The following is a 24,300-nucleotide window of genomic DNA, read 5'->3' on the forward strand; positions in this document are numbered from 1 at the left end:
TTAGGACCTTTGTGGCTCTTTGAGTGTTTAAGGTTGCTGACCCCTGCCTTATAGCATTATAGTATGAAAAGGAGCTTGCTCCTAACTTTTCTTTGTAAAAGAGTACATGCTGTGACAGTGTGCCCCCCACAGCTGAAAAAGAATATGTGAGCAAGGTTTGAGTTTTAAGACAAGTACACATTTAAGACGAGTACGACATTTTTCTCCAAGATTCTTAGCTTGAGTATAGCAAACCTAGTCTTTACCCTGAGAAGCCATCAGTTCTTGGAATAGTTGAGATATTTTCTCACGTCTGGAAGGATAATTGACAACTCCTAATGAAAGAAACTCCAGCTTGGTATGGAAGACATAATAGCTACAATAGATCAGAGCTTTTCCCCGTGTATCTTCAGGCTAGTTTCCCATCTGGAGTTCTGTAATTCTTATCATGTTGCTGGAGAATGAAAGAAAAGGATATATCTGTGAATTCAGTTAAGTAATATTAAGACAGATTTGGTAGAACTTGATTTTCCAGGCCTCACTTCCCTCCTGCTCATTGATGCTCTTTCTTCACATTATTCTATATCCTTCGTGCTGCTTTTCTCTCATTTTCCTTAGCTTGTCTCTCACCATGCATCCTGGGAACACACCATGAAAAAGGAGCCCACACCTTCTGGTCTGTTGTAAACCGCCTACCCCTTTCCAGCAATGCTGTCCTGTGCTGGAAGTTTTGCCATGTCTTCCACAAGCTTCTCCGTGATGGACACCCAAATGTAAGGCCATACCCTTTTTTTCTGTAAAACTTTTGCTTTTTTTGGTAAGATGAAATAAGTTACATATCTCAATATAATGTCACCATTAAAATCCTAAATAAACCTGGTAAAATGTGTAATAGAAATGTCTTTAAAAGATAAAAGATAGTAAGGGCATCTTTAGATCAAATAGGAGGAATATACTGATTAGGATAGGATAGGATAGGATAGGATAGGATAGGATAGGATAGGATAGGATAGGATAGGATAGAATAGAATAGAATAGAATAGAATAGAATAGAATAGAATAGAATAGAATAGAATAGAATAGAATAGAATAGAATAACAGAGTTGGAAGGGACCTTGGAGGTTTTCTAGTCCAACCCCCTGCCTAGGCAGGAAACCGTACACCACTTCAGACAAATGGTTACCCAACATCTTCTTAAAAACTTCCAGCGTTGGAGCATTTACAACTTCTGGAGGCAAGTTGTCCCACTGATTCATTGTTCTAACTGTCAGGAAATTTCTCCTTAGTTCTAAGTTGCTTCTCTCCTTGATTAGTTTCCACCCATTGCTTCTTGTCCTGCCTTCAGGTGTTTTGGAGAATAGTTTGACTCCCTCTTCTTTGTGGCAGCCCCTGAGATATTGGAACATTGCTATCATGTCTCCCCTAGTCCTTCTTTTCATTAAACTAGGCATGCCCAATTAATTTTTGAACTTGTTGGTTATAGAATATGTTCAGATTTAATATCATAATTTCTTAATGTAATGAGCCATATCGCTTTAACAATTTGTTTTGCTCCACACAAACCTCATTTTTCAATTCTTGAGACTTCACTTTATGACAGTTGCAAATACTAATACAGTAAAGACATAATGTTTAACCATGGTTAACACTAACTAATGTTGTTGTCTTACTCCAGATTGTAATTCTAAATTCCAAATCCAATAAAAAGAACATTATTTAACATATTGAACAAAACTATCCCTGATGACACCAAGAAACATCTGTACAATGAAAAGTACAAAGCTGGTGCTCTGGTCATTTTCCTATGTGCCAATGAAATATTTAAACATACACATTATGTTTCCAGTTTACAGTTTATAGCCAATCCTTAACAGTAGCTCAGATGTGGGTATATACGGTAATAGGCATACAATAGTTATTGAAGCAAAGCCAACCATTATTCTCTCTACATGCCTTCCCCTTTTCTTTCAGTTGACAATACCAGACAGTTGATTAACCTCTTAGATTCATTTTTTTCCTGGTGCTTCTGTTGACCTGGGGGCATTTGATAGCTGCTCATATAGGCTATTTCCCTTCTTTTTGCAGGTCTTGAAGGATTCTGTGAGATACAAGAGTGAGCTCAGTGACATGAGCCGCATGTGGGTAAGTATGATTTGGGCCTACAAAGAACTTCTTCTTTTAATAATAATCATATCTTTCAAGTTCTTGTTCATTTTGAAATCAGGAGGGCACAGAGATGTTTTAGGTCATTTGGGTAATGTAATGTATTTTCTGAAAATTTAGGCTAGAGAAGGTCCACAGATCAGTGAATTGAATTTAGACAAATGTGGCAAACTTTGGCCACGTTGAGGATGGAAGCGGATAGAAGATATGGCATTTCTTGGTGTGTTTCTTTTGCTGTCTTTTTTGTTGAATCCATACTGAATGGGAAGCAGTATTTACATTGCATATACTAGCTGCTAATAGTTTCCTAGCTTTACTGGTCTGCTTATCTTTTTCTTGAGTATTTAGTAGCTCTGAAGAAATGATAACTCAGGTGAAAGAAGGGACTACACATAAGAGTATGTGTTTTTTCCTTTAAGGGACACTGAAATTTTAGGAGTGAATAAATTTTGTTATTTATTTTTTTTACATTTAGAAACAAACGGATTAGTTTATTATTAAACTAGTAAACTAGTAAAAATGAAATCAAAGTTCTTCTTGGAAAGATGCACAAACTAGTATTCAAAACCTCTCTTCCTATCCCTGCTCTTAGCAGGTATTTCGAGGTCTGTGTTTGCCAAGTTAGCATGTAGACTTTTGTCAAACATTACAAGTGATAATTGCCTTCTGGATATTAGTTGCAGCACTATCTCCATTGTGGGTGGAGACAGCAGCCAGGATGGGGTGTGCTCTTCTGTTCAGGTTGATAGACTGAGCCTGTCGAAGTTGCTAAGTCCCGCCCTTGTTACTGGGCAGACCCAGCTTTTGGCTCAGTCTGTCAGCCTAGACAGGTGTGTGGGACTGATCCACTGGCTTTTTTTTTGGCTATTCTTCACAGCTACCTTGCAATTCTTATTGTGATTGCTGGTTTTGACTTCGGACTGTTATTTGGACTGTGTTTTGGATTACGATTTTATTAGTGAACTGTGAGTTTGGTTCCCCAGTAACAGGCTTGTCCATTTCTGGGGAAGGGGGTTGTTTTCCCTTCCTCTTGCCCCGTTCCTTATTCCTGCCTGGGACTTAGTTTTGTTGGGATTGTGTGGTATCGCGTTCCTGTAGGAGCATTGAAAACGGCTTTTTCACGACGTCTCCTTCCTCAGGCAGCCTGTGGAGCTTTCGCGCTCCCTGTCAAATCTCCGAGCCGCCATTTTTTTTTTTGTCAATTGCTTGCGATTTTTCCTCACAGCTCCTTTTCTCTCATCGCTGCCTTACAAAGCCCCTATTTTTTGTGTCAGGGTTTTTTTTCCCTTCGTGCCGGCTTGTGGAGCTCCGTGCCCCCAGCTGTGGCTGTTTGTGCGCCTGACCACAAGGGCTAGGTCCGCTGCATCGGGGATTCACGCGCCGCTAACGGCTTTTGGCACGAAGATTATTTTGCCGCAAGTCGGCCCTGTCAGCGCTTCGCGCTGCCTGCCTGGCGTTGCATTTTGCACCAACGTCCTCAGAGTGGCAAATTTGGTTTTAGAAGCCTTTGGTGGAGCTTCGCGCTCCCCTTCCTTGTGCGTTTCTTTGTGCCTATGGTACAGGCATGTCGCCTCTGAGTTTGAGGAAGCTTTAGTGGAGCTTCGCGCTCCCACTCACAGCATATCCGGCTATCCACCAAGGCGAGCAGTTTTTTCTTGTGAAGCTTTCCACGCTCCCCCATTTACGGGTTTCATTCGGCGACCTAGGGAGGCGGATACATTATTGTGGAGCTTTGCACGCTCCCCCATTAACGAGCTTGGCTTGGGAACTGCTCCAGTGGACTGCATTATTGCATTATATCTACCGTCGCCTCTGCCTCTGGGCCTCCAGGCTGTGGCCTGTGCCATCCACGTAAATTTCTTTGGCGGTACATTCCACCTGCCCTTTTTGTCGCCGCTGACTTTAGGCCTCCAGGCTTTGGCCTGTGCCATATAAGGGCTTATAACTGCCTGGGCATCGTTTATTGTTTGGGCCTGCAACTGCAAGCTCCCTTTTGGGTTTATTCACCGTTTATCAATCCTAATTGCAAAATGCCCAAGGCGTCTCACAAATCAAAACATGGCCGGAAAGCGGGGCGTTCGGGGAGCCCCCATCACCAAAAAACCGGAGCATCTCCCGCCAGGAGGGACCAGGATCTTGCGCCTTCCTCCAGACCTATAACTTCAGTGTCCTCTCGGTCTCATCATAAGTCATCCCTTTCCGCGCCTTCCTGGACCAAAGCCCGTCGTGATAGAGTGCTCACTAAACTCTGTGCTAAGGCGAGCTGTCTGTAAGCTTCAGCGCAAGAGGCTGTCACTGCCTCTTCCCGAACGGCTGCGGCACCTGATTCTCGGGCTCTACCTGACCAGGTATCCCTACACGATTGTCCTATACTTATCCAGCCTACAGCTTTGTGTGGCCCGGAAGCGGCTCCAGCTCCGAACTTGCCGTCAGCCCCTTCTCCGGCTCCAGTCTCGTTGACAGATTCCCCTGAGACGGCTTCAGTCCCTCCTCCAGAGGGTTTGGGTTCGATAGCTCAACAAATCTTTCTCTCACCAACCCAAATACAACAAATGATAATGGCAGCGGTTCAACAGTCATTGGTTTCACAACGTCTCTCTGCCAGCGCGGCGGCCTCAGTACGATCTGACATCTCTGCTAATCAGGCAGCCATCGCTCAGGAGGATACCCTTTCCATTGCAGCCTCAGCTTCCCCCTTCGGGCCTCTGTTATCAATATACTGGTTTTCTTTCAAGAGGGTCTCTCCAAGGGTCTTTCTCCTAATACATTGCGGAGACAGGTGGCGGCAATCTCATCGATACTTACCTTCAGATCATTGTCCTCCTTGGCCAGCATCCCTTGATTCGTTGCTTCCTGCGGGGCACTACCAACCTACGACCTCCGGTTCTACACAGGTACCCAACATGGGACCTGTCAATCGTACTCAATTCTCTTACAGGTGAACCGTACGAGCCCTTGTAGACAGCTAGCCTGCGGCTGTTAACATGCAAAGTTGCCTTTTTGGTGGCTATCACGTATCACGAGGTTGCTGCCCTCTCCGTTCGGGATGACCTATGTGTGTTCCACGCGGATCGCGTGGTGCTTTGATTGGACCCTACCTTTGTCCCCAAGGTCAATTCCACCTTTCACCGCATGCAGGAATTTATCCTGCCCAACTTTTGCCCTCGCCCAACTCACTGGCTCGAACGACGCTGGCATTCTTTGGACGTCCGGAGGGCGCTACGGATTTATATTAAACGGACCGCTGACTTCCCCAAAACGGAATCCCTTTTTATTTCCTTCCTGCCGGTATCTCTAGGTTGCAAGGTGTCCTCCACCACTATTGGACGTTGGATTCGCCAGATGATAGCCACGGCCTACGAACTGTGTTCTCTCCCGAGGCCTCCTCGACTGACTGTGCATTCTACCCGCAGCGCTGCGAGTTCAGCGGCTTGGGCTACGCAGGCCTCCTTGCTCGAGATCTGCAGGGCGGCGACGTGGACTTCTCTGTCTCCCTTCATTCAGCACTATAAACTGGACAAGTTTGCTTCGGCAGATGCCGCCTTTGGTCGTAGGGTGTTGCAACGGGTTGTTTCAGGGGAGGGTTCTTCGGACCAGTCTGGTCCCCCCCAGCTGTAAGGACAGTGATCTTTGGTATGTCCTGTCCTGGCTGCTATCTCCACCCACAATGGAGAAGGGGCATTGGTCCTACCAGAGACGCACCTTCTCGTTGGGTGGAGACAGCATCCAGGCCCTCCCATTGCCAGTCTGGTCTCTGTTTCTCTATCTGTTATCTTTTTTGGCCTCCCACACGCCGAACCTGTCTTCTTGTCTTCGCCAAAAGCTGGGTCTGCCCAGTAACAAGGGCGGGACTTAGCAACTTTGACAGGCTCAGTCTATCAACCTGAACAGACGAGCACACCCCATCCTGGCTGCTGTCTCCACCCAACGAGAAGGTGCGTCTCAGGTAGGACCAACGCCCCATTTCACAGGTTTTTATTTTTATAACTAAATAGGATACTATATGGAGAATAAAAAATGTATAGCTTTATTTTAAAATTACTGTTGTAGTTTTAACAGCTGTTTGCACAAGAATTTGATGGGTGAAAAGTAGCTAAGTGGAGAATATGTGTATCTTTTTCCTCTGAAAAGGGGGAAAGTATAAATGCTGAGGAAATTGACCCATTGATGGCAGCAATAGACCCTTGCTTCTGAGTTTGCCCAAAAATGCTGGCACTTTGTAAGGTTCTTAAAAAACTATTTCTACCTGGCTGATAAATCCCTATTAAAATAGAGTGCTTTGGTAGATGTGGATATGGCCTAATCAGCACAACATATGTGGAGATCAGTGACAGACACTGTCAATGATGCCATACCAGTGTGGATAAGAGAAGAAAAAGTAAAATATACATTCTCCCAATGGACTGCGGAATGGTCCAGAAGTGGGTTTGATACAGTGCAATCTGCCCTGAGACTGAGTCGTAACTTTTTGGGCCACGCCCCCTCTTGTGACCGTTGGGCCCAGTTCTTGACTCAGTCTTCTGACAGAGACACCATTTCGCAGTTGCTCTGTTCAACACACTTCTGGACATTCTGTCTGGTCACTGTCAATGATGCCATTCAAGTGTGGATAAGAGAAGAAAAAGTAAAATATACATTTAATATATGTGTCCTGAAATAATGGTCAAGGTGGTTATGATACATTTTTACACAAAGAGCTATGAACTACATTCTCCCCAGTTTAAAACATTGTGCAAGTAAAGCTATTAAGACACAGTTCTCCAACCTTTCCAGTTTTGCGGATCAGTGGGGGGTGGGGGTGGGGAGAGGGGATTGTTCTGCACGAGTGGCACACAAGCGCACGCTGCTCCATTTGCACGAGTAGCAGGCATGTGAACCCACCACTCGTGTAAGTGGAGCATATGCGTTCACCTGCTGCTTGTACAATTGGGGATGCACACGTGCTTGCCCACCGTTTCAGTGAATAGCTCATGGCCCAATAATGGGGCCAGGGGTTGGGGTCTTGGGGACTCCTGTATTAAGAGATTACTCCAGCCTTGTTACTTTATTTTTTTTCCTTAGGGCCATTTGAGTGAGGGTTATGGACAGTTATGTAGCATCTACCTCAAATTGCTGAGAACCAAGATGGAATTCCACACAAAAGTAAGTTTTTCTTTATTGCTTCTGCACTTACCAGTTTCTTTTTCTCTGCAAAGCACTTTGGATAGCTGTAGAGACCATGGGATGAACAGTAGCCTGAACTAGTGTCCAAACTAGGTTAGAAGTAGGAGCAACTTCCCTGATGAAAACCGTAGAGTTAAACTAATTTATAAATAAGATTCCAGAGTTTTTAAGAGTATATCATAGGCTTTATGCGTATCATTCATTTTGAAGAAAATAGAATATTGTGGAGTATGTCTGTGTAATTTGTAGTCCTGGTTGCTTTTATTGAAGGATCGGTACTCTTTTTGACTGCCCTGAAGATTTGTAGTACAGTACTAATTTATTGATCCCATAGATAAAGTGCTAGGCTAAGAGAGAATGGTCTGCTATATTTTAAATGTTGTTTTTTAATCTGATTGCTATTTTTACAGTATACTCCAGGATCTGATACAGGCTGGTTTTGCTAGCATTTTAATATCAGAATTGTCTAATCAATATCTCTGCCTGCTTGAGCAGGATTTCTTCTTTGCCAGAGAAAGAAACTTTCCCCCAAATTTCTCACCGTAGTATTGCCTATTCTCATGATTAATACAGCCAAATATATTTCCCCTATATATTTTAGAGGAAGATATGGATCAGCCATTTCAGATTCTCTGATCTGTAAATTTTGTGACTCCAGGTATGTGAATTTAGGGTCAGAATGGTTGATTATAGGAGGTTAAAGAGGACTGTGATACATCCATATGTTTGTATGTCTATTCACTTGTAAATAAAGCACATATGAGTTATGCATAACGATGTAGGTGGATTCCCCCTCTCCCCCCCACACACACATTATCTGTCTCTTATCATTGGTATATAGCCCTCTTAATGTTATTTTATAGGCTTTACTCCACTTCTTAACTTGCATTGTAGTTTATATTATGATTAGTTCCAGGCCATCCCATTTGACTCAAGGCTGTATCACACTTGGGAGTGGAGATGGCAGCAGGTATTTATAGAATGGAATGTGGCTAGTTGGAATAGGAAGCTTGGATTATATGAGCGTCTTCATGAAGGCAGGCCTCTGGTTTATAAGCAGTTTCATAGGCTAGCAAAGTGCAGCTTACATGTATGTGTGAGAGGAGGTAATTCCCTCTTGTGGTTGGAGGATGCCTGTGAATAGAAAAACAGTAATGAATTACTGCTTTTGAATCTCTGGCAAAGCACCAACATATCCAGCTGCCTGGATTATTTAATTCTTTTGAGATTGTGTTTCCTTAAAGCCCGCATTGTAGGCAAGTCTTCGTTGTTACCGTTCTCTTGTTTCTTTTGGAGTTGCTGTTTATGATTCCCTATCATTAAGAAATATGCTTTTTTGTCTCCTCTGCATTCCAAAATGAGATTCAAAGATGCACTCACTTCAATTTAAGAGTAGAGTGAGGGAAGGAGATATGTATGCTTCTTCTATATATAAAGCCTTATACCAGGGGTCCCCAAACTTGGCAGCTTTAAGACTTGTGGACTTCAACTCCACAAGCATAGCTGGCTGGAGAATCCTAGGAGTTGAAGTCCACAAGTCTTAAAGCTGCCAAGTTTGAAGACCTCTGCCTTATACTATCCACAGTGATTAAATTGCCAGGCAGAGTTACTCTCATCCCAATTATCCTCTTTGCTTTTTGGGCACTGAAACTCAGATGACTCTGAGAACAGTATCTGGCAGGAGCATATTATCCAGACCTGCCTTGATCCAGATCCTTAGTACTGTTCTTAATCTTTGTTTCCTTTTGTGTAGAATCCCAGATTCCCTGGAAACCTCCAGATGTCAGACAGACAACTTGATGAGACGGGCGAGAATGATGTGAATAACTTGTAAGTGCTACTTGGTGCGAATTATGGAGCAGTTGTGGATTTAAGGATGCACAATTAGTTTGTGGGGTTCTTTCTCAGGTAAACCAGAAAGATTAAAAATCAGGTTGTATGCAGCACCTGTGGGCCAGTAGTGGGTTCTACTTACCTTTGCTACCGGTTCGGAACTGTGAGCGCGCACATGCGCACGCTTGCTTTGCTTGCTGCGCTTCTGCGCATGCACAGAGCATCCATGATGACGTCCGGATGGGTGGGCGGAACTTCCCACCGCCACCACTACCAGTTCGTCTGAACTGGGGCGAACCGGTAGAAACCCACCATTGCTCTGGGCTCTTCCAGAATTTTCCTTCTCAATATTGTTGGATTGCTATGTAGAATATTGTTAGTTTACTCTCTTGGACAACAAAGCTACAAAGTGATTCTGCCAAGTTGAACTTCATTTTACTTTATAGAAGTCTCTATTCAGTCTCTTCTTTCCATTTTAGTTTCCAGCTCACTGTGGAAATGTTTGACTATTTGGAATGTGAACTCAACCTATTTCAGACAGGTAACGTTTTACAGAGGACAACCATTTTAAATATTATAGCAAGATACTTTCCAGAAATTGTTTGTTCACTCTTTGTAAGTTCTGACACACACTCATTTTTATCTCTCTAATGGGGATTATGGCTCATAAGAAGTTATCCTAAACTTTTCTTCTGTTCCAGTGTAGACAAACAAGCAATTTAGTTGATGATAGAGAAAACTGAGGTTAGGAAACTAGTTATGTGACATATGAACTCCAATTCCCAGCATCCACAAGAAGATGATTAATTCTGAGGTATCTGGAGAAGTTTAGGGACATTGTGGGGGTTATGACTAATATGAAAAAAATATTATGTTTTTGCTCATTGGTTTAAATGTAACCTAAACAATAAAATTCACATACTCTTAAGGCCAGGCAGTTGGATTATACAGCTTGGCATATAAGGCATCTTGTCTGGCTTTTTTCAACATAACTCAAAGCCTTTTTCAGATGCAGATTTTTGTGATGCTTCTATGCTTATTCTGCAGATAAGCCTAACATTAAAAAAAAGAATATTTTAAGTCCATTAAACTGAAGGAAAAACTGTAACATCAGTGTTTCATAATTTTATACACTCCAGTCCAGACTAAGAGGAGTAAATACGCCCTTTCCAGACGTCTTAAGACTATCAAGTAGGCTTCAGGCTGGGAAAAAGGCCCTTCCCCTGTTCTCTGTCTCCTCCTGCTACTAAGAGGGGTACCTTGTGTATCTTGGTTCATGACATAGAATTTACCTACTTCTGATGCGTGGCCAATGTCTGCCCCTTTCCTCATTCTTTCAGTCTTTCTCTTGAGCAACAACTGTCGCTGCAAATTACTTAGCACTCTGAATCTCATGAAACAGGCTTTTGCTCTCTGGTACTATAGACGGAGGGACGTGGTGACTCAGTGGCTAAAACACTGAACCTGTCGATCGAAAGGTCAGCAGTTCAGAGGTTTGAATCCCTAGTGCCACGTAATGGGGTGAGCTCCCGTTACTTGTCCCAGCTTCTGCCAACCTAGCAGTTCGAAAGCACGTAAAAAAATGCAAGTAGAAAAATAGGGACCACCTTTGGTGGGAAGGTAACAACGTTCCATGCAGCTTTGGCATTTAGCCATGCCGGCCACATGACCACGGAGACGTCTTCGGATAGTGCTGGCTCTTCGGCTTTGAAACGGAGATGAGCACCGCCCCCTAGAGTCGGGAATGACTAGAACATATGTGCGAGGGAAACTTTACCTTTACCTTTACTGTAGATAGTTCTTTAGAACTATGAAAAATGTTGTAATAACATCTTGTCACTTAGTTCTTGTCTTTAACAGTTTAGGAATTAAATCAGTTCTTCAGTTTTTAGTGTCAGTAAATCCTTGCTCTTGGTTGCCATTTTTAAAGCTCTTTCTGCTCATTGCTTGGACCCTCCTTGTGCTGCATAATTTCCAGACCCTTGTGGGATTTTTTTTTTTTTTGTATTCGTGTTCTCATTTCTTGCTTTCCTTGTCATGTACATTCAGTTGTTTGAGTGCAGGTTGGGTGGCCCAGGGTCTATCCATTAACCTGTTTGTGTACCCCAAGTGTATAATTGAGACCCAATGTATTTTGCTTTGGAGGGCTTTGACAGCTAAAACAAGTGTCTTTAACATTTGCAGAGAGGTAAAGGAGCCATAAGATCTCTAGCTCTTTCCCTCCTCCCCGCAACACCCTAAGTCAATTTTTCCCTTGTTTTTAACTTCACCTTTAACCTTTTACTCTCTTTTTTTGGAGCAATTTTCCTCAAATTTAACTTTGTTAACTTTTGTTATGACTACTCTCTGGCCCTCTTTAGAATATTGTTAATTATGGCATTTCTGGAGGGTTCCTCCCCCCTCCTCCCCGTGATTAGAACATGAATTTATCCATCCTGTCAAGATAATTGAAATAATCCATGGTGCTGGTGTGGTTCCCCTTCAGTGTTCAGTTCCTTGGACATGTCTCGCTCTGTGTCGGTCACAGCTGCCGGGCAGTGCCGCTTGGCCCCTCTGATTCAGGTCATTCTAGACTGCAGCCACCTCTATGACTACACAGTAAAATTGCTGTTCAAGTTACACTCCTGTAAGTACAAACTTATCTATCCTTTTTTGGCCTGAATTCCATCACCACTTTCATTCTTTTTAGCTACTGTAATTAGGATGACCAGGACACTCTCCATCTGATCACCTACAAGGTTGTATTACTATACAGTAAAAATGTCCTGGGAATAGTATATTAATTCATAATATTTTGGTTTTGTTTTAATCTTGAAATTGTTTCACAAACATATTTTAGAAATACAGTCTCACAGTATTATTGTTTCCATATTGGATTTGTTTCTTTCCCTTTTTAAAAAATTCCAGTGAGGGCAGAGGAAAGATGATAAAGTAAGATGTAATTGAATATGATGGGAATCATTCATTCAATCCTTATGAGTGTCTTAAAACATGAGGTATAATGAGCTGAAGAGAAAGGGTTTTAAAGGCAAAGGATGTAAAGATCCGTTGTGGCATTGTGCAACCTGAAAAGACAGGCATTATATATACATTAGTAATTTATCCATCCTATCAAGATAATTGAAATAATCCATGCTGCTAGTGTGTTTCCCCTTCAGTGTTCAGTTCCTTGGACAAGTCTTGCTCTGTGTCGGTCACAGCTGCTGGGCAGTGCCACCTGGCCCCTCTGATTCTCTTGTTTGCATGTCCACACAGATACGGCTAACTGAGTCATCCAAATACTCTGCTGTTCACTCTCTTTCTTGATATCTTTTCTCTAGGTCTCCCAGCTGATACACTCCAAGGCCACAGAGACCGTTTCCTGGAGCAGTTCAAAAAGTGAGTGGTGTGGAGAGGGGGGGAGTTGTTTGTTGAGATGAGGAGGGAATAGAAATTATGTCTGTAGGAAAGTGGTCACTATGCATTTATGGTAAATTCAATAGGCTGTTTATATTCAGCCCACTGAATATAAATAGTCAGATGTTCTGTCTGATTATTGGATATGACACAGTTCTCAACTTTGCAGGATGCAAGGTGTTAGAATGAGAGAATTTTAGGGAAATATTATGTGAAAAGTAGAACTAAACATAGAATCAGAACTAAAACACAGCATTATTCCATTTCAAGATAATTCCTGCTCTTGCTTCAGCTACCCTAGCAATCCAAAGAATTGAATAAATTGGATAAAGAATAATGAATTCTCTAGCAATCCATTACAGGTACTCCTCGATTTACAACCACAATTGAACTGAAAATTTCTGTTACTAAGGGATACAGTTGTTAAATGAGTTTTGCCCCATTTTGTTTGTTTGTTGCCAGAGCTGTTAAGTGAATCACCGCAGTTGCTAAGATAATAACACGGTAGTTAAGTGAATCTGATTTCCCCATTGACTTTTCTTGCCAGAAGGTTGCAAAAAGTGACCATATGACCACAGGACACTGCAATCATTGTAAATATGTCAGTTGATCACATGAACATGTGGGGATCAGAGGTGGGTTTCAGCAGGTTTGGACCAGTTCTGGAGAACTGGTAGCGGAAATTTTGAGTAGTTCGGAGAACCAATAGTAAAAATTCTGACTGGCCCCGCCCCCATCTATTCTCTGCCTCCCAAGTCCCAGCTGATCGGAAGGTGCAATGTGTTACACACACTCTGGCCCCTGGATTTGAAGTTTTCTACTTTCTACTTTCTGATACTACAAATCTTTGTGTATTAACAAACTGATGTTTTGAACCATTGATGTTAACAACGGTCCTTAATAAATTGATGTTTTGAAGCCATACAAGATCTGATTTATACTCATGATATTATCTATATTTGGTTATTGAGTAAAGTGGTATTGAGTTCAGGGGTTTTTTTTTGTTTTGTTTTTTAATCACAAAATTTCCAGGGATCTCCTGCTGCAGTTATGCACTCTTATTGGTAACACTATCATTGGACTATCACTATCCCCTACTCCTAGCTTCTGAGTCCAACTTACACATTGTACAGCAGCTGCCATAAAGCTACTCTTCCCCATAGAGGTTCAGCATCCTGTTCCTAAAACTGTTCCAATCTCTTTTCATATATGCATTATCTAATACTTATACCTTCCCTCCCCCAATTGGCAGAGTGATGTGCAGTCTTGGTCATAGCCAAGTACCTGGATGAAAAATTGCTGCTTGCTGTCCTGCCACCTTTGTAAATCACAAGGACGTTGACTTTCCCTCTGCAGCAATTTCAGAGTTATTGGTTTATTTTGGCAGACCATAAAAATGTATATAAATAGAATTGTGAGATATGTTGCATACAGATGTCCCAAATAAATAAATAATATGTGCAAAAAAATAGAGGTCATAGAAAGGAAGGCTTATTTCTTTTTGTGTGATATGGTAAGGAGAATTTTATTTTTCAAGACGTGGTAATTCAGGGAGAGGACACCAATTTAAAAATATTATTTACTTTCTTCTATTGGTCAGCTAGAAGGAAAAAGGAAGAACACTCATTGGATTATGTTCTCTGTCATCATTCAACTTACAAGTACCACAAACATTGGTAAATGTTCAGCATAATTTGATGCTGATGCTGATTTGAGGATGATGTTGACTATGCATTTAATTTCAAATTGCCTTGTGAGGGAATGGGTTGTGTAAATTCTGATGGTGTGGATATGCTCTTTCATAGCACTATCTCACGGGTGTCAAACGCGATTGTGTCACGTGACATATCATGACTTTTTTTGCCGTTGCGGAGTAGGGGTGGGCGTGGCTTGTGCGTGATCAATCCGACCTGCGGGCTGCCAGTTTGACAGGCCTGCACTATCTGATTAAGGAATCTCCTTTGAACTGTCTTCAGAAGGAATCAGACCTGTCAAAATAGGCTGCATACTAATTCCCAGATGAGCAAGTCCCCTGATCAACCCTACTTCTCATTTTGATTGTGTTTTTGTTTTCTCCTCATTCAGCTCCTTATAGCCATCAAATCAACAGTTAGGAGTTTTTATCTTCTATTAACAAATGTGTGCCTTGAAGTTATATCTTTATTTTGGTCATTGACCAGCATATGGAGAGTGGGATACAAACAGCAATTTTAAAGAAATTATTTTTAAAAAGATTAAAATGTACACATATCAGAGGTGGGTTTCAGCAGGTTCTGACCAGTTCTGGAGAACCAGTAGCGGAAATTTTGAGTAGTTCAGAGAACAAGTAGTAAAAATTCTGACTGGCCCCGCCCCCATCTATTCTCTGCCTCCCAAGTCCCAGCTGATCGGGAAGAAATGGGGATTTTGCAATAACCTTCCCCTGGAGTAGGGAGGGAATGGAGAGTTTACAGAATCCTTTCCCTGCCATGCCCACCAAGCCACGCCCACAGAACCGGTAGTAAAAAAATTTGAAACCCACCACTGACACATATACCCCAATATAAGGAGGGTGGAGTACACACAGGATTAAAAAGCATAAAATATACATCAAAGTCTAATTTAAAAGATGTTGTAGCAGGATTAGTACTATATCTTCAAGCAGCAGAGAGGTATAGAATTCTCCTGTTTGCCCTGGGTCCTCCCTCCCCTCACAGTGATGGCGAGGGGAGGTAGTACCAAATCAATTTTGACTCCTGGCAATAGCCCTAAAGTACTTTGCAGTTTTTTGGGCAAGATTTTTTGAAGTGGTTGTTATTTCTTTCTTCCTAGAACTGAGTGAAAGTCACTGACCCAAGGTCACTCAGATGGTTTTGTGCCTAAGTTAGGAACTCATACCCTGGTTTCTAGCCTAATGCTTTAACCACTATGCCAAACTGGCTCCCCCCCCCCTTATTTTTATAGGATCTAATAAAAATAAGAAATTGTATGCTTATTCTGTGATTTCACTTTCTTGACATCCTCTTTATGGTTCTAGGTTATGTCTTAGAGACCTGACCTCCTTTTCATTTCCTATATGTGTCCTTTTTTGTTTCAATATTATTTTTGGCTGTTTCTTTCCTTATTTTTTCCCTTAATAGGATTAGTATTTTCAATTATGCTTCTAGTATGTTTAGAACCTCTCATATATCTTGAACTCTTTCGTATTTAGTTTCTCTAATTCTACTTGTGACTGCTGTTTTTATTAAAGTCCACATTTTCCTATACTTCTTTTTAGTTCTACTAAAAATGAAGAACTCCAGCATTACATGGTCACTTTCCTACAATATTTCTGTTACTTCCGTATTAGCATAAGGACAAATATAGCTGATTCTTTATTTTCCAAAATAGAAAATGATTAACAAGCAACTCAGGAATTTCCTGGAGGGACAAACTTGGCAGAGTGTTTCCCGACTGGTCAAAATAATTAAAATTTTCTAGCACTTCTACGTTATATCTTTTTGAAAGATTTTCAAAAGCATTATTGAAATGCTTCCTCCATACCTTATCCTTAACTGGGCATATCAGTATGATAGCAATGGCTTCATTCATTCCCCACTTATTTTAACCTAGATACTCTCTCCAGTGCTGCCATATAAATTTACTTGGATGTTTAAGGAGGACATGTCAAGGATTTATTTTTATTAGTTCTGTTCCTTTTTAAACATATAGTATTCTTTAACTATATTTGAATTGTGGGCTCATCCCTCTAGAATTTGTCAATGACAATTCTGCTTTAATTTCTAAACTATATTATTATACCAATATGCTTTTGTTCTTTTATGTTTGAATAAGACAACACTGACTGCTCACCAAGAAATAGTGGTTCTTACTCATATTTAGAAATTTCATTCCTATGCTGAGTTTACTAGGGCTTTTCCAACTGAGCAAGGCCTTGGGTTCAAGTTATGTTCAAAGAAGAACCCAAGAGAAACACTATTGGTGGATTTGTAAAAATCCACTATGGATTTGTACAAAACTATAAGCAGGATATATGGGCAATGATCACCTACGGTTGTTGATTGTGACAGCTGATATTCAAGCTACAGTTCCTTTTTTATTATTATTATTTTGATTTATATGCAGCCCTTCTCCGGAGACTCAGGGCAGCTTACAATGCGTTAAGCAATAGCCTTCATACTTTTGTATATTTTATACAAAGTCAGCTTATTGCCCCCACAAACCGGGTCCTCATTTTACCTACCTTAGAAAGGATGGAAGGCTGAGTCAGCCTTGAGCCTGGTGAGAATTGAACTCGCAGTAATTGCAGGCAGCTGGAAGCTAAATACTACCTTTAACAGTAGCATTAGTCTGCTGCACCACTCAGGCTTTTAATTTACTTGAATCTCATTAGGTGATTTTAGTTATAATATTATGAAAGAGGGAGAGCAATATCTATTTATATCATATGCCTGTGATGGCGAACCTATGGCATGTGTGCCCGAAGTGGCACGCGGAGCCATGTCGCCTGGATGGCATCACCCGTTCCTCTTCCAGGTTTCTGGCGTGCACATGCGTGTGACGATCAAGCTGGCTTTTTTGCATGCGGCAGTGCCAGAAACTAGATTTTCTAGCTGGTCTTCCATTTTCCTATGTGACTATGTGCACCGGCCAACTGATAGTTGCGTGCACATGCGCACCAGAAACCCGGAAGAATAGCTGGCTGACACCGGAAGTTCAGTAGCTGAAACCGGAAGTTCATTTTCGGGGGGGGCGCATGCGCCCTGGGCAGTTCCTCTTACGGGTTGCAGCCCAGATGCACGCATGCTCCCTTTTTGACACTCAGTACCGAAAAGGTTCACCATCATTGCCATATGCTATAGTATTTATGTTTATACCACATGAAAGTAAGAACAATTAATCAATAGAAGAGCTTGCCTCCCAAGAGTTGTGGGTGCTCCCATCACTGGATGTCTTCAAGAAAAGATTGGACAGCCACTTGTCTAGCATGAAATAGATTCTCCTGTCTTGGGCTTGGGGATGGACTAGAAGACCTCCAATATCCCTTCCAGCCCTATTATTCTATGATTCTATTTATTGACATATGCATGCACATATTCAATTTATATGACTGCACACATTTCAAACAAGTGTTTCTGGAGGAGCTAACAATAATTTTAAAAAAGCAAAAAAACAAACAAACCTGCAAAATAAATAGACAGGTGGAAACTGAAATAAGAATAACAGCCATAGATGCAAATATAACACCAAAAACTCAAAAAAAAAACCCCACCCACTCTAATGCACAGAGTCCAACACACATTGTTTTGTATATTATGGATTTAATTCATTTTTCCATTGGCTGCTTTCTAAACAATCTTGAATCTAGTACAAAAAAATTCCCAGAAATTTGGATTCAGCTTAAATAAACACAAAATTCTATCGGTAGGACAATATTGGGCCCAGTGCTGTTATTTGCTGAGTATGATGAGTTGTTTTGCGAATCTAAATATTACAGTGAGTGGTAGGATGGGTCAATATGCCTCTACACCAATTGCTTCGCATTATCATTTCTTCATTGCTGCTATTTAATGTCTCTTCTCTGACCTTGAATGACCTTCCTGGTTCTGGATTGCCATATCATTTTGCTTCCCTCTGAGTCTGACAGACTGCCCAGATTATTGTTTAAAGTTTGCTAGACTTTAATATATCTTTCCTTAAATTTTGCAGGCTGAAGGATCTCTTCTATCGCTCCAGCAACCTGCAATATTTCAAAAGGCTGATTCAGATCCCACAGCTGCCTGAGGTGAGGACCCATGAGTTTCTGTAAATGTCATCCATAAAGTTGCTGTTCTCACTTTTGTTCATAGTGTCTATGCTGAGGCTGCTTCAGCTATGACTTAAGGGAACTGTATGTCATAACCAGGTTCTACTTACCTTTACTACCGTTTCGCAACAGGAGTGCACGCAGATTGCCAAATATGACGTCAGGGCGAGTGGGTGGAGCCTCCCGCCGCTTTTACTACCGGTTCTCAAGAACCAGACAGAATCGGGAGCAACCCACCACTGGTCATAACTGAACTATGACATTTGGATGTATGAATAACAGAATAAAGGGGACCTTGGAGGTTTTCTAGTCCAACCCCCTGCTCAAGCAGGAGACCCTATACCATTCTAGATAAATGGCTGTCCAATTTCTTCTTAAAAACCTCCAGTAATCAAGCTTCCACAATTGCTGAAGGCAAGCCATTCCACTGGTTAATTGTCCTCACTGTCAGGAAATTTCTCCTTAGTTCAAGCACTTCTTAGTTTTCCTTTTGGTCCTTCCTATGGCTAATGTTGCAGTAGAACTTAAATGCAAGTGAGGTTGCTCTCTAGATATAATTTGTAACCCACAGATGTATTAAAAATGACAGATGAATAAAAGATGAAGAGTAAAATCTCAGCTGAAAAGAAAAAAAATAGTATCAACTGAGAGTAAAAAAATGAAATATTAGCTTGTATTTAGTGTAAAAGATTATAGAAAATTAGTAATCTAATAATACTGAAGAGGTTCTTTCCTGTTGTAGTTTTTATAGTTTGTAATCCACAGAAGAAAGTGGAGGGACAATTGCAGCTAAATAGAATCTTCAGTGTCTTATTGCAGTTTAGGGCACAGTTTTACAATCCTCTACAACCCTCGTAAATCAGTTTATAATCTCATAAATTTGCAGTCTTTCTTTGTGGTTAGTGTAAACAGCCTTGATTTGTAATAGTCAGAGAGTCTATAATTTAAGCAGCTAATCTAAACAAAAATTTGAATAAATTAACTGGTATATAATTGCAAATGAATTAGGTGCAAATCTGTTTGCAAAGGTGGTTTTTTTTCTCCAACCACAAGTAGTTTTGGAATGCTAAAATGGGCAATGAGCAATAACGTTGGGCACTACAGTATTGTCTTAGTATATGCGATATGCTTCTTCAGTGCAACAGTTCTGTATCATTCTTCATTCCATGCACTAGAATCCCCCCAACTTTCTGCGGGCCTCAGCACTCTCTGAACACATCAGTCCTGTTGTTGTCATCCCATTGGAAGCTTCATCCCCAGACAGTGAACCCATCATGGATCTTGTTGAGATGGAAACTTCCTCACAGCAGGTGAGCGGAAGGGCAGAGTTCCTTTGAAGAATAGAAAATCTAGGCCCATCCCAAGAAAAAGGTATTTGTTCTGGTTATGATGATGTGAAATAGTATTTCAGTTTAGCAAACTTTGTCACTATTCAGCTTTTGCCTGACTTGTTGACAGAGATTTTCAAGAGTTGGAAAATCAGTGCTAAGATTTTTTTTCTAGGCTTTTCTGCTTTGGGTAATAGATGGAGAGCTGTTTTCTATGAAATAGAAAGATCTGATTACCCTCTCTCTCTCTCAAAAAAAGGGGGGAAGCAGAGTGGAGAAATCAAGTGGATTTGAATGGTTTTCCTGGTGACAAAATAATGGGGAGATTATCTTCCAGGTTGCTGATTTAGAAACAATGCCTGCTCTCCACTATCTGTAAATTGAGCTCCAGTATTGATGCTTCAGTATCAATAATTGTTGTTCCCACCCTCTCTTTCTGATTAGTCACTCTACTGAAAATTCCCTGAAATTTAAGTCAAGTCCCTCTTTCCTTGAGTTAGGATGGTGTGCAAGGCAAGTTTATCTTTTCATGAAGCTAACTGCTTCCATCTTATCTTTCAGAGTCTCTTTGACAATAAGTTTGATGACATCTTTGGCAGTTCTTTCAGCAATGATCCCTTTAACTTTAACAGCCAGAATGGGATGACCAAGGATGACAAGTGAGTGATTATTATTCATTTCTTACTATGCCCTTTATTAATTTAAAAGGAAACTTTACTTTCATTATTGCTGACAGATACTTTTTCATATACAATGAAAACACCAAAAATAGCTTACCAGGAAACATCTTCATAATCTCTGCTTTATGTATGGGACAGTGACAATTGCAAGACCTCCTTTTGGGATGGGAGTAATTTCTAAATATAATTACACAAATAAGTATCCTGTTCCTCTCTGCAACATGGAATATGTTTGTAAAATACAAATTAGTACTATAGAAATTTGTTTTCTTTTTGGGTTTATGTTTTCTTGCTTCAGAATGTGGATTTTTTTTTCTTCTGCACAGTATTCCTGGCACTGGCCATGCTCTAAATCCCTACACAAATGGCATTGTGATGGAAATAATAGCATGACAGCCAAGCATCTGTAAGCTTTATTGCCTTTGACAGAGAACGTAATGTGTTTACTTTGAAGCATCAAGAACCTCTTCTTAAAATATGATGGCATAGTGGTTAGAATGCAGTACTGCAGGCTACTTCTGCTGACTGCCTGTTGCCTATTCAGCAGTTCAAATCTCACCGGCTCAAGGTTGATTCAGCCTTCCGTCCTTCTGAGGTCGGTAAAATGAGGACCCAGCTTGTTGGAGGCAATATGCTGACTCTGTAACTGCTTAGAGAGGTCTGTAAAGCACTGTGAAGCAGTACATAAGTCTTAAGTGCTATTGCTAATAATTCAACTGCTTTCTTCATCTGCATGTAGTCATGAGGTCTGACTTTGTTTTCCTCCCATCCAATTTAAAAATATTTATATCCAATTTGCCCAAGTGTTTCTCCCTCCTTCCAGGGACAGGTTAATTGAACAGCTGCACAGAGAACTTGATGCCCTTAAGGATGAACTCAAGAACTTCAAAGCTGAGGTAAATTTAAAGTCTATTATCACAGGGATGTTTTTTCTAAGCCCAAATACAGAAACTCACATTTGCTTTGGACTCTAGTTGGGAGATGAAAGTATGTAGGAAAACCAGAAAAATACAAAATCCCAAGAGATACAGAAAAGAGGGATCTGCTGTCCTTTGCTTTAATATACAGAAAGAAGTCATAAAGCATTCCAGAAATGCAAAATGCTACTTTAGCTAGAACTGAATATAGACTTTCATTTTTGCTGTCATAATAGTAATCAGAAGCAAGGGCCAGGTATTTCCTTTTAACCTTCTCTGCTCTCAATTACATTAGACCAGGATGAATTGATCCATAGGTATGCAGGCTAAGAATACGGTTTTTTGCATTTGTTATCACTTAAAGCACCATTGATAGACTGCATGTAGACTGCTAGGATGTTAAGACTTCCCTCACAGACCATTGTTCCAAAGCAGTAACCAGAAATATTGATGGTAGTTACCTTTTTCTGTTTGTCTATGTTGTCAACCTTTCTAAAAAGAAAGTTTTGGAATGGCATTTTTAAAAAACTAATAGTGGCAGAGTCCAAAGTTAAGGACCAAACTCCAACCTGATATGCAGTCTTGATATATTTGTTGCGGTGTGTGTTTAACTGCATAGCCAGAACAGTGTAAACGCTTCAATACCATGAGGTTTTTGTGATCTTTCTGTTTCACCCTCTCTTTAAACATGGTACCTGTAGAGTCACCGCCTGGTGATGCAGCTGAAGGGGCGTATCAGTGAGCTGGAAGCTGAGCTGGAAGAGCAGAAGCACCTAAAGCAGCAGGCACTGGATGAGAGTGACTTCTTGCACACAGAACTGGATGAATGGAAAAAGAGGCACGAGGACACAGAGAAAGCCCAGCGAAGCCTGACAGAGATTGAGAGTAAGCAATGAAAAAAATTTGACAACTGGGCCTTTTTTCATCAGAGATAGAAAGATTGTAGTTTAGACATCAATCACAAATTGCAGATATGTGGCCCATTCACTGAACAGTCATTTTACTAGAAAGCAGTTAAAATTAATTTCTTATAGAAGTCACATAGACCATGATAGCAAACTAATTGATACCTATTTTGGCTCTAATTTTTAAGGAACATTTCAGAATGTACTAAAATAGGCAGACTAATAATCTGTCAGCCTCCTTAACAAATAAGCTGGTTCACTCTGGCTGCCTGGCCTCAGTTTATAGAAGCAGGACTTGTATTTGGATTGAAAATGCCATAATAACCATCCCAGAGAAGAGTTTAATCAGTTCCCAGTGAGTTTTCTTTGGGCTAACCAGATGTGGCACTCAAACTGTTCTGAAGCAGGGCTTCAGTTTTAGAATTGATCTTCCAGTTTAGAATTGGAGCATGTGAGAGAGGAGGATTATTCAGATATTCCTTTGGCAGAGGGGCTGAAGGAAAAAGGCCCCAGGCCCCAGTCCTCCCTAGTTTTGGGCTGAAGTGAGAGCTGCACTGGAGGGAGGTGGTTGGCTCAGCTTGTGTTATGAAGTGATCCTCCCTCCCTCCCTCCCTCCCTCCTTCCTTTCAGTCACAGGCCAGGTCCTGTCTCTTTCTGTTATAGGGAAAGCACAAACCACAGAGCAACGCTATGTGAAGCTAAAGGAAAAGTACAGTGAGCTGGTACAGAATCATGCAGACCTCCTGCGCAAGGTAATGCTTTCCTACTTCCCTCAATTGTTCAATGCTAAGAGAAAACTAGGGGTCATCTTGCTTGGCTCTGCACGTTGAAATAGGATTATTCACTGATTGCAAAGCAAAAAGCCTTTGAAATGAGTTAAGGTTAAACCCTTATTAACAGTTGACATACTGACACAAGAGATTTGAGATTGTCTGGGTCAGCTATATGCTTCTTTGCCATCCTCTGTAGAAATATACACTAAGTAATATATTTTTCATTCACTTAGACAACCAGTTACAGTTTCAATTAAATCTGTTCAAGATAGTCTAGAAAAGTAACAGTCAGGCAAAGATGGAAAGAAGGAGGAATATATTTTTGAACTGGGCTAAGTAAAATTATTTGGTATGCCTGCCATTTTGAAGAGATCTGCAAAATTTTCCAAGTATTAATCAGAAATTAAAAGGACTCAAGAAAAAGCTATGTTGAATATTAGGCTTCTCCAGGAATCTTCATCATGGCACATGTGCTCCAGCCAGAAGAGTTACTAGAACTCCCCCCAAAACTTTTACGAGGTGAGGAGGCAAGGAGAAGTTTGTTTATTTGTTTTCTGCCTTTATTATTTTAATAAATAACTCAAACAACGAACATACATAACACTCCTTCCTCCTCCTATTTTTCTCATAACAACAATCCTGTGAGGTGGGTTGAATTAAGAGGGAATGATGGGATCAAAATCATCCAGCTGGCTTTGATACCTAAGGCAGGCCTATAACTGATGGTATCCCAGTCTCTAACCTGATGCCTTAACTACTAGGCCAAACTGGACACTCCCTTCAGAGTGTCCCATAAGGTAGGAGGACTCCACTTTATTAGGACAATGATGGCCAGTGGCTAAAACCTCCCTTTCTTTCTTTCCTTGCCTTCCTGTTCTGTCCTTTAGAATGCTGAAGTCACCAAGCAGGTGACTATGGCAAGACAGGTCCAAAGTGACACAGAGCGTGACAAGAAAGAGCTTGAGGACTCCTTTCAGCGGTTGAGTGAGCAAGCCCAGCGAAAGGTAAGGAGATGCCAAGAGAAGTAGAAGGATCGTCATTTCTGTTGGAAGAGAAATGAAATGTAGGATGACAGTGGTAGGAATATCAGAAAATGGTAGAGGGAGCTGTTTGAGAAGAGCACACAATCATTTTTTGATGCTCCTATCATTTTCTCTGTAGACACAGGAACAGGCAGAGATCTTGGAAACATTGAAGAGAGAGCTCATTGCCAGCAAACAGGAGCTTCAATGTCTCCAGAGCACTGTTGATTCCACTGCACAGGTGGGTCTTTCTTTACCCTTCTGTGATAAATATAGCTGTAAAAGAGCAGGACCCCAGCGACCATTTGAAGAGTAGAAATGAGTAGAAACAAAAACCAGAGGCATGTGGAATGAAA

At 41.1% G+C, this 24,300-nt stretch overlaps 1 protein-coding gene across 10 annotated transcripts in view; it reads left to right on the forward strand.

Moving 5' to 3' along the window:
- The window catches only part of HIP1 (huntingtin interacting protein 1), a 79,909-nt gene that overhangs the window by 45,246 nt on the left and 10,363 nt on the right, over nt 1–24,300 (forward strand). For 5 of the 10 annotated variants that reach the window (XM_034421063.3, XM_087883388.1, XM_034421065.3 and 2 more), the window contains exons 3-17: nt 610–752; nt 2,065–2,121; nt 7,204–7,284; nt 9,059–9,135; nt 9,618–9,679; nt 11,624–11,764; nt 12,459–12,516; nt 18,223–18,298; nt 19,495–19,629; nt 20,209–20,306; nt 21,151–21,223; nt 21,946–22,129; nt 22,813–22,901; nt 23,810–23,926; nt 24,084–24,185. In XM_034421063.3, the coding sequence (XP_034276954.1) occupies nt 610–752; nt 2,065–2,121; nt 7,204–7,284; nt 9,059–9,135; nt 9,618–9,679; nt 11,624–11,764; nt 12,459–12,516; nt 18,223–18,298; nt 19,495–19,629; nt 20,209–20,306; nt 21,151–21,223; nt 21,946–22,129; nt 22,813–22,901; nt 23,810–23,926; nt 24,084–24,185 (1,493 nt within the window). The remainder of the gene's footprint in view (nt 1–609; nt 753–2,064; nt 2,122–7,203; nt 7,285–9,058; nt 9,136–9,617; nt 9,680–11,623; nt 11,765–12,458; nt 12,517–18,222; nt 18,299–19,494; nt 19,630–20,208; nt 20,307–21,150; nt 21,224–21,945; nt 22,130–22,812; nt 22,902–23,809; nt 23,927–24,083; nt 24,186–24,300) is intronic. The other 5 variants (XM_034421064.3, XM_087883391.1, XM_087883385.1 and 2 more) reach the window with 1 other exon arrangement.

The sequence above is a fragment of the Pantherophis guttatus genome, chromosome 1 (genome assembly GCF_059756535.1).
Source record: "Pantherophis guttatus breed Tessera chromosome 1, ASM5975653v1, whole genome shotgun sequence".
NCBI classification, from domain to species: Eukaryota; Metazoa; Chordata; class Lepidosauria; order Squamata; family Colubridae; genus Pantherophis; species Pantherophis guttatus.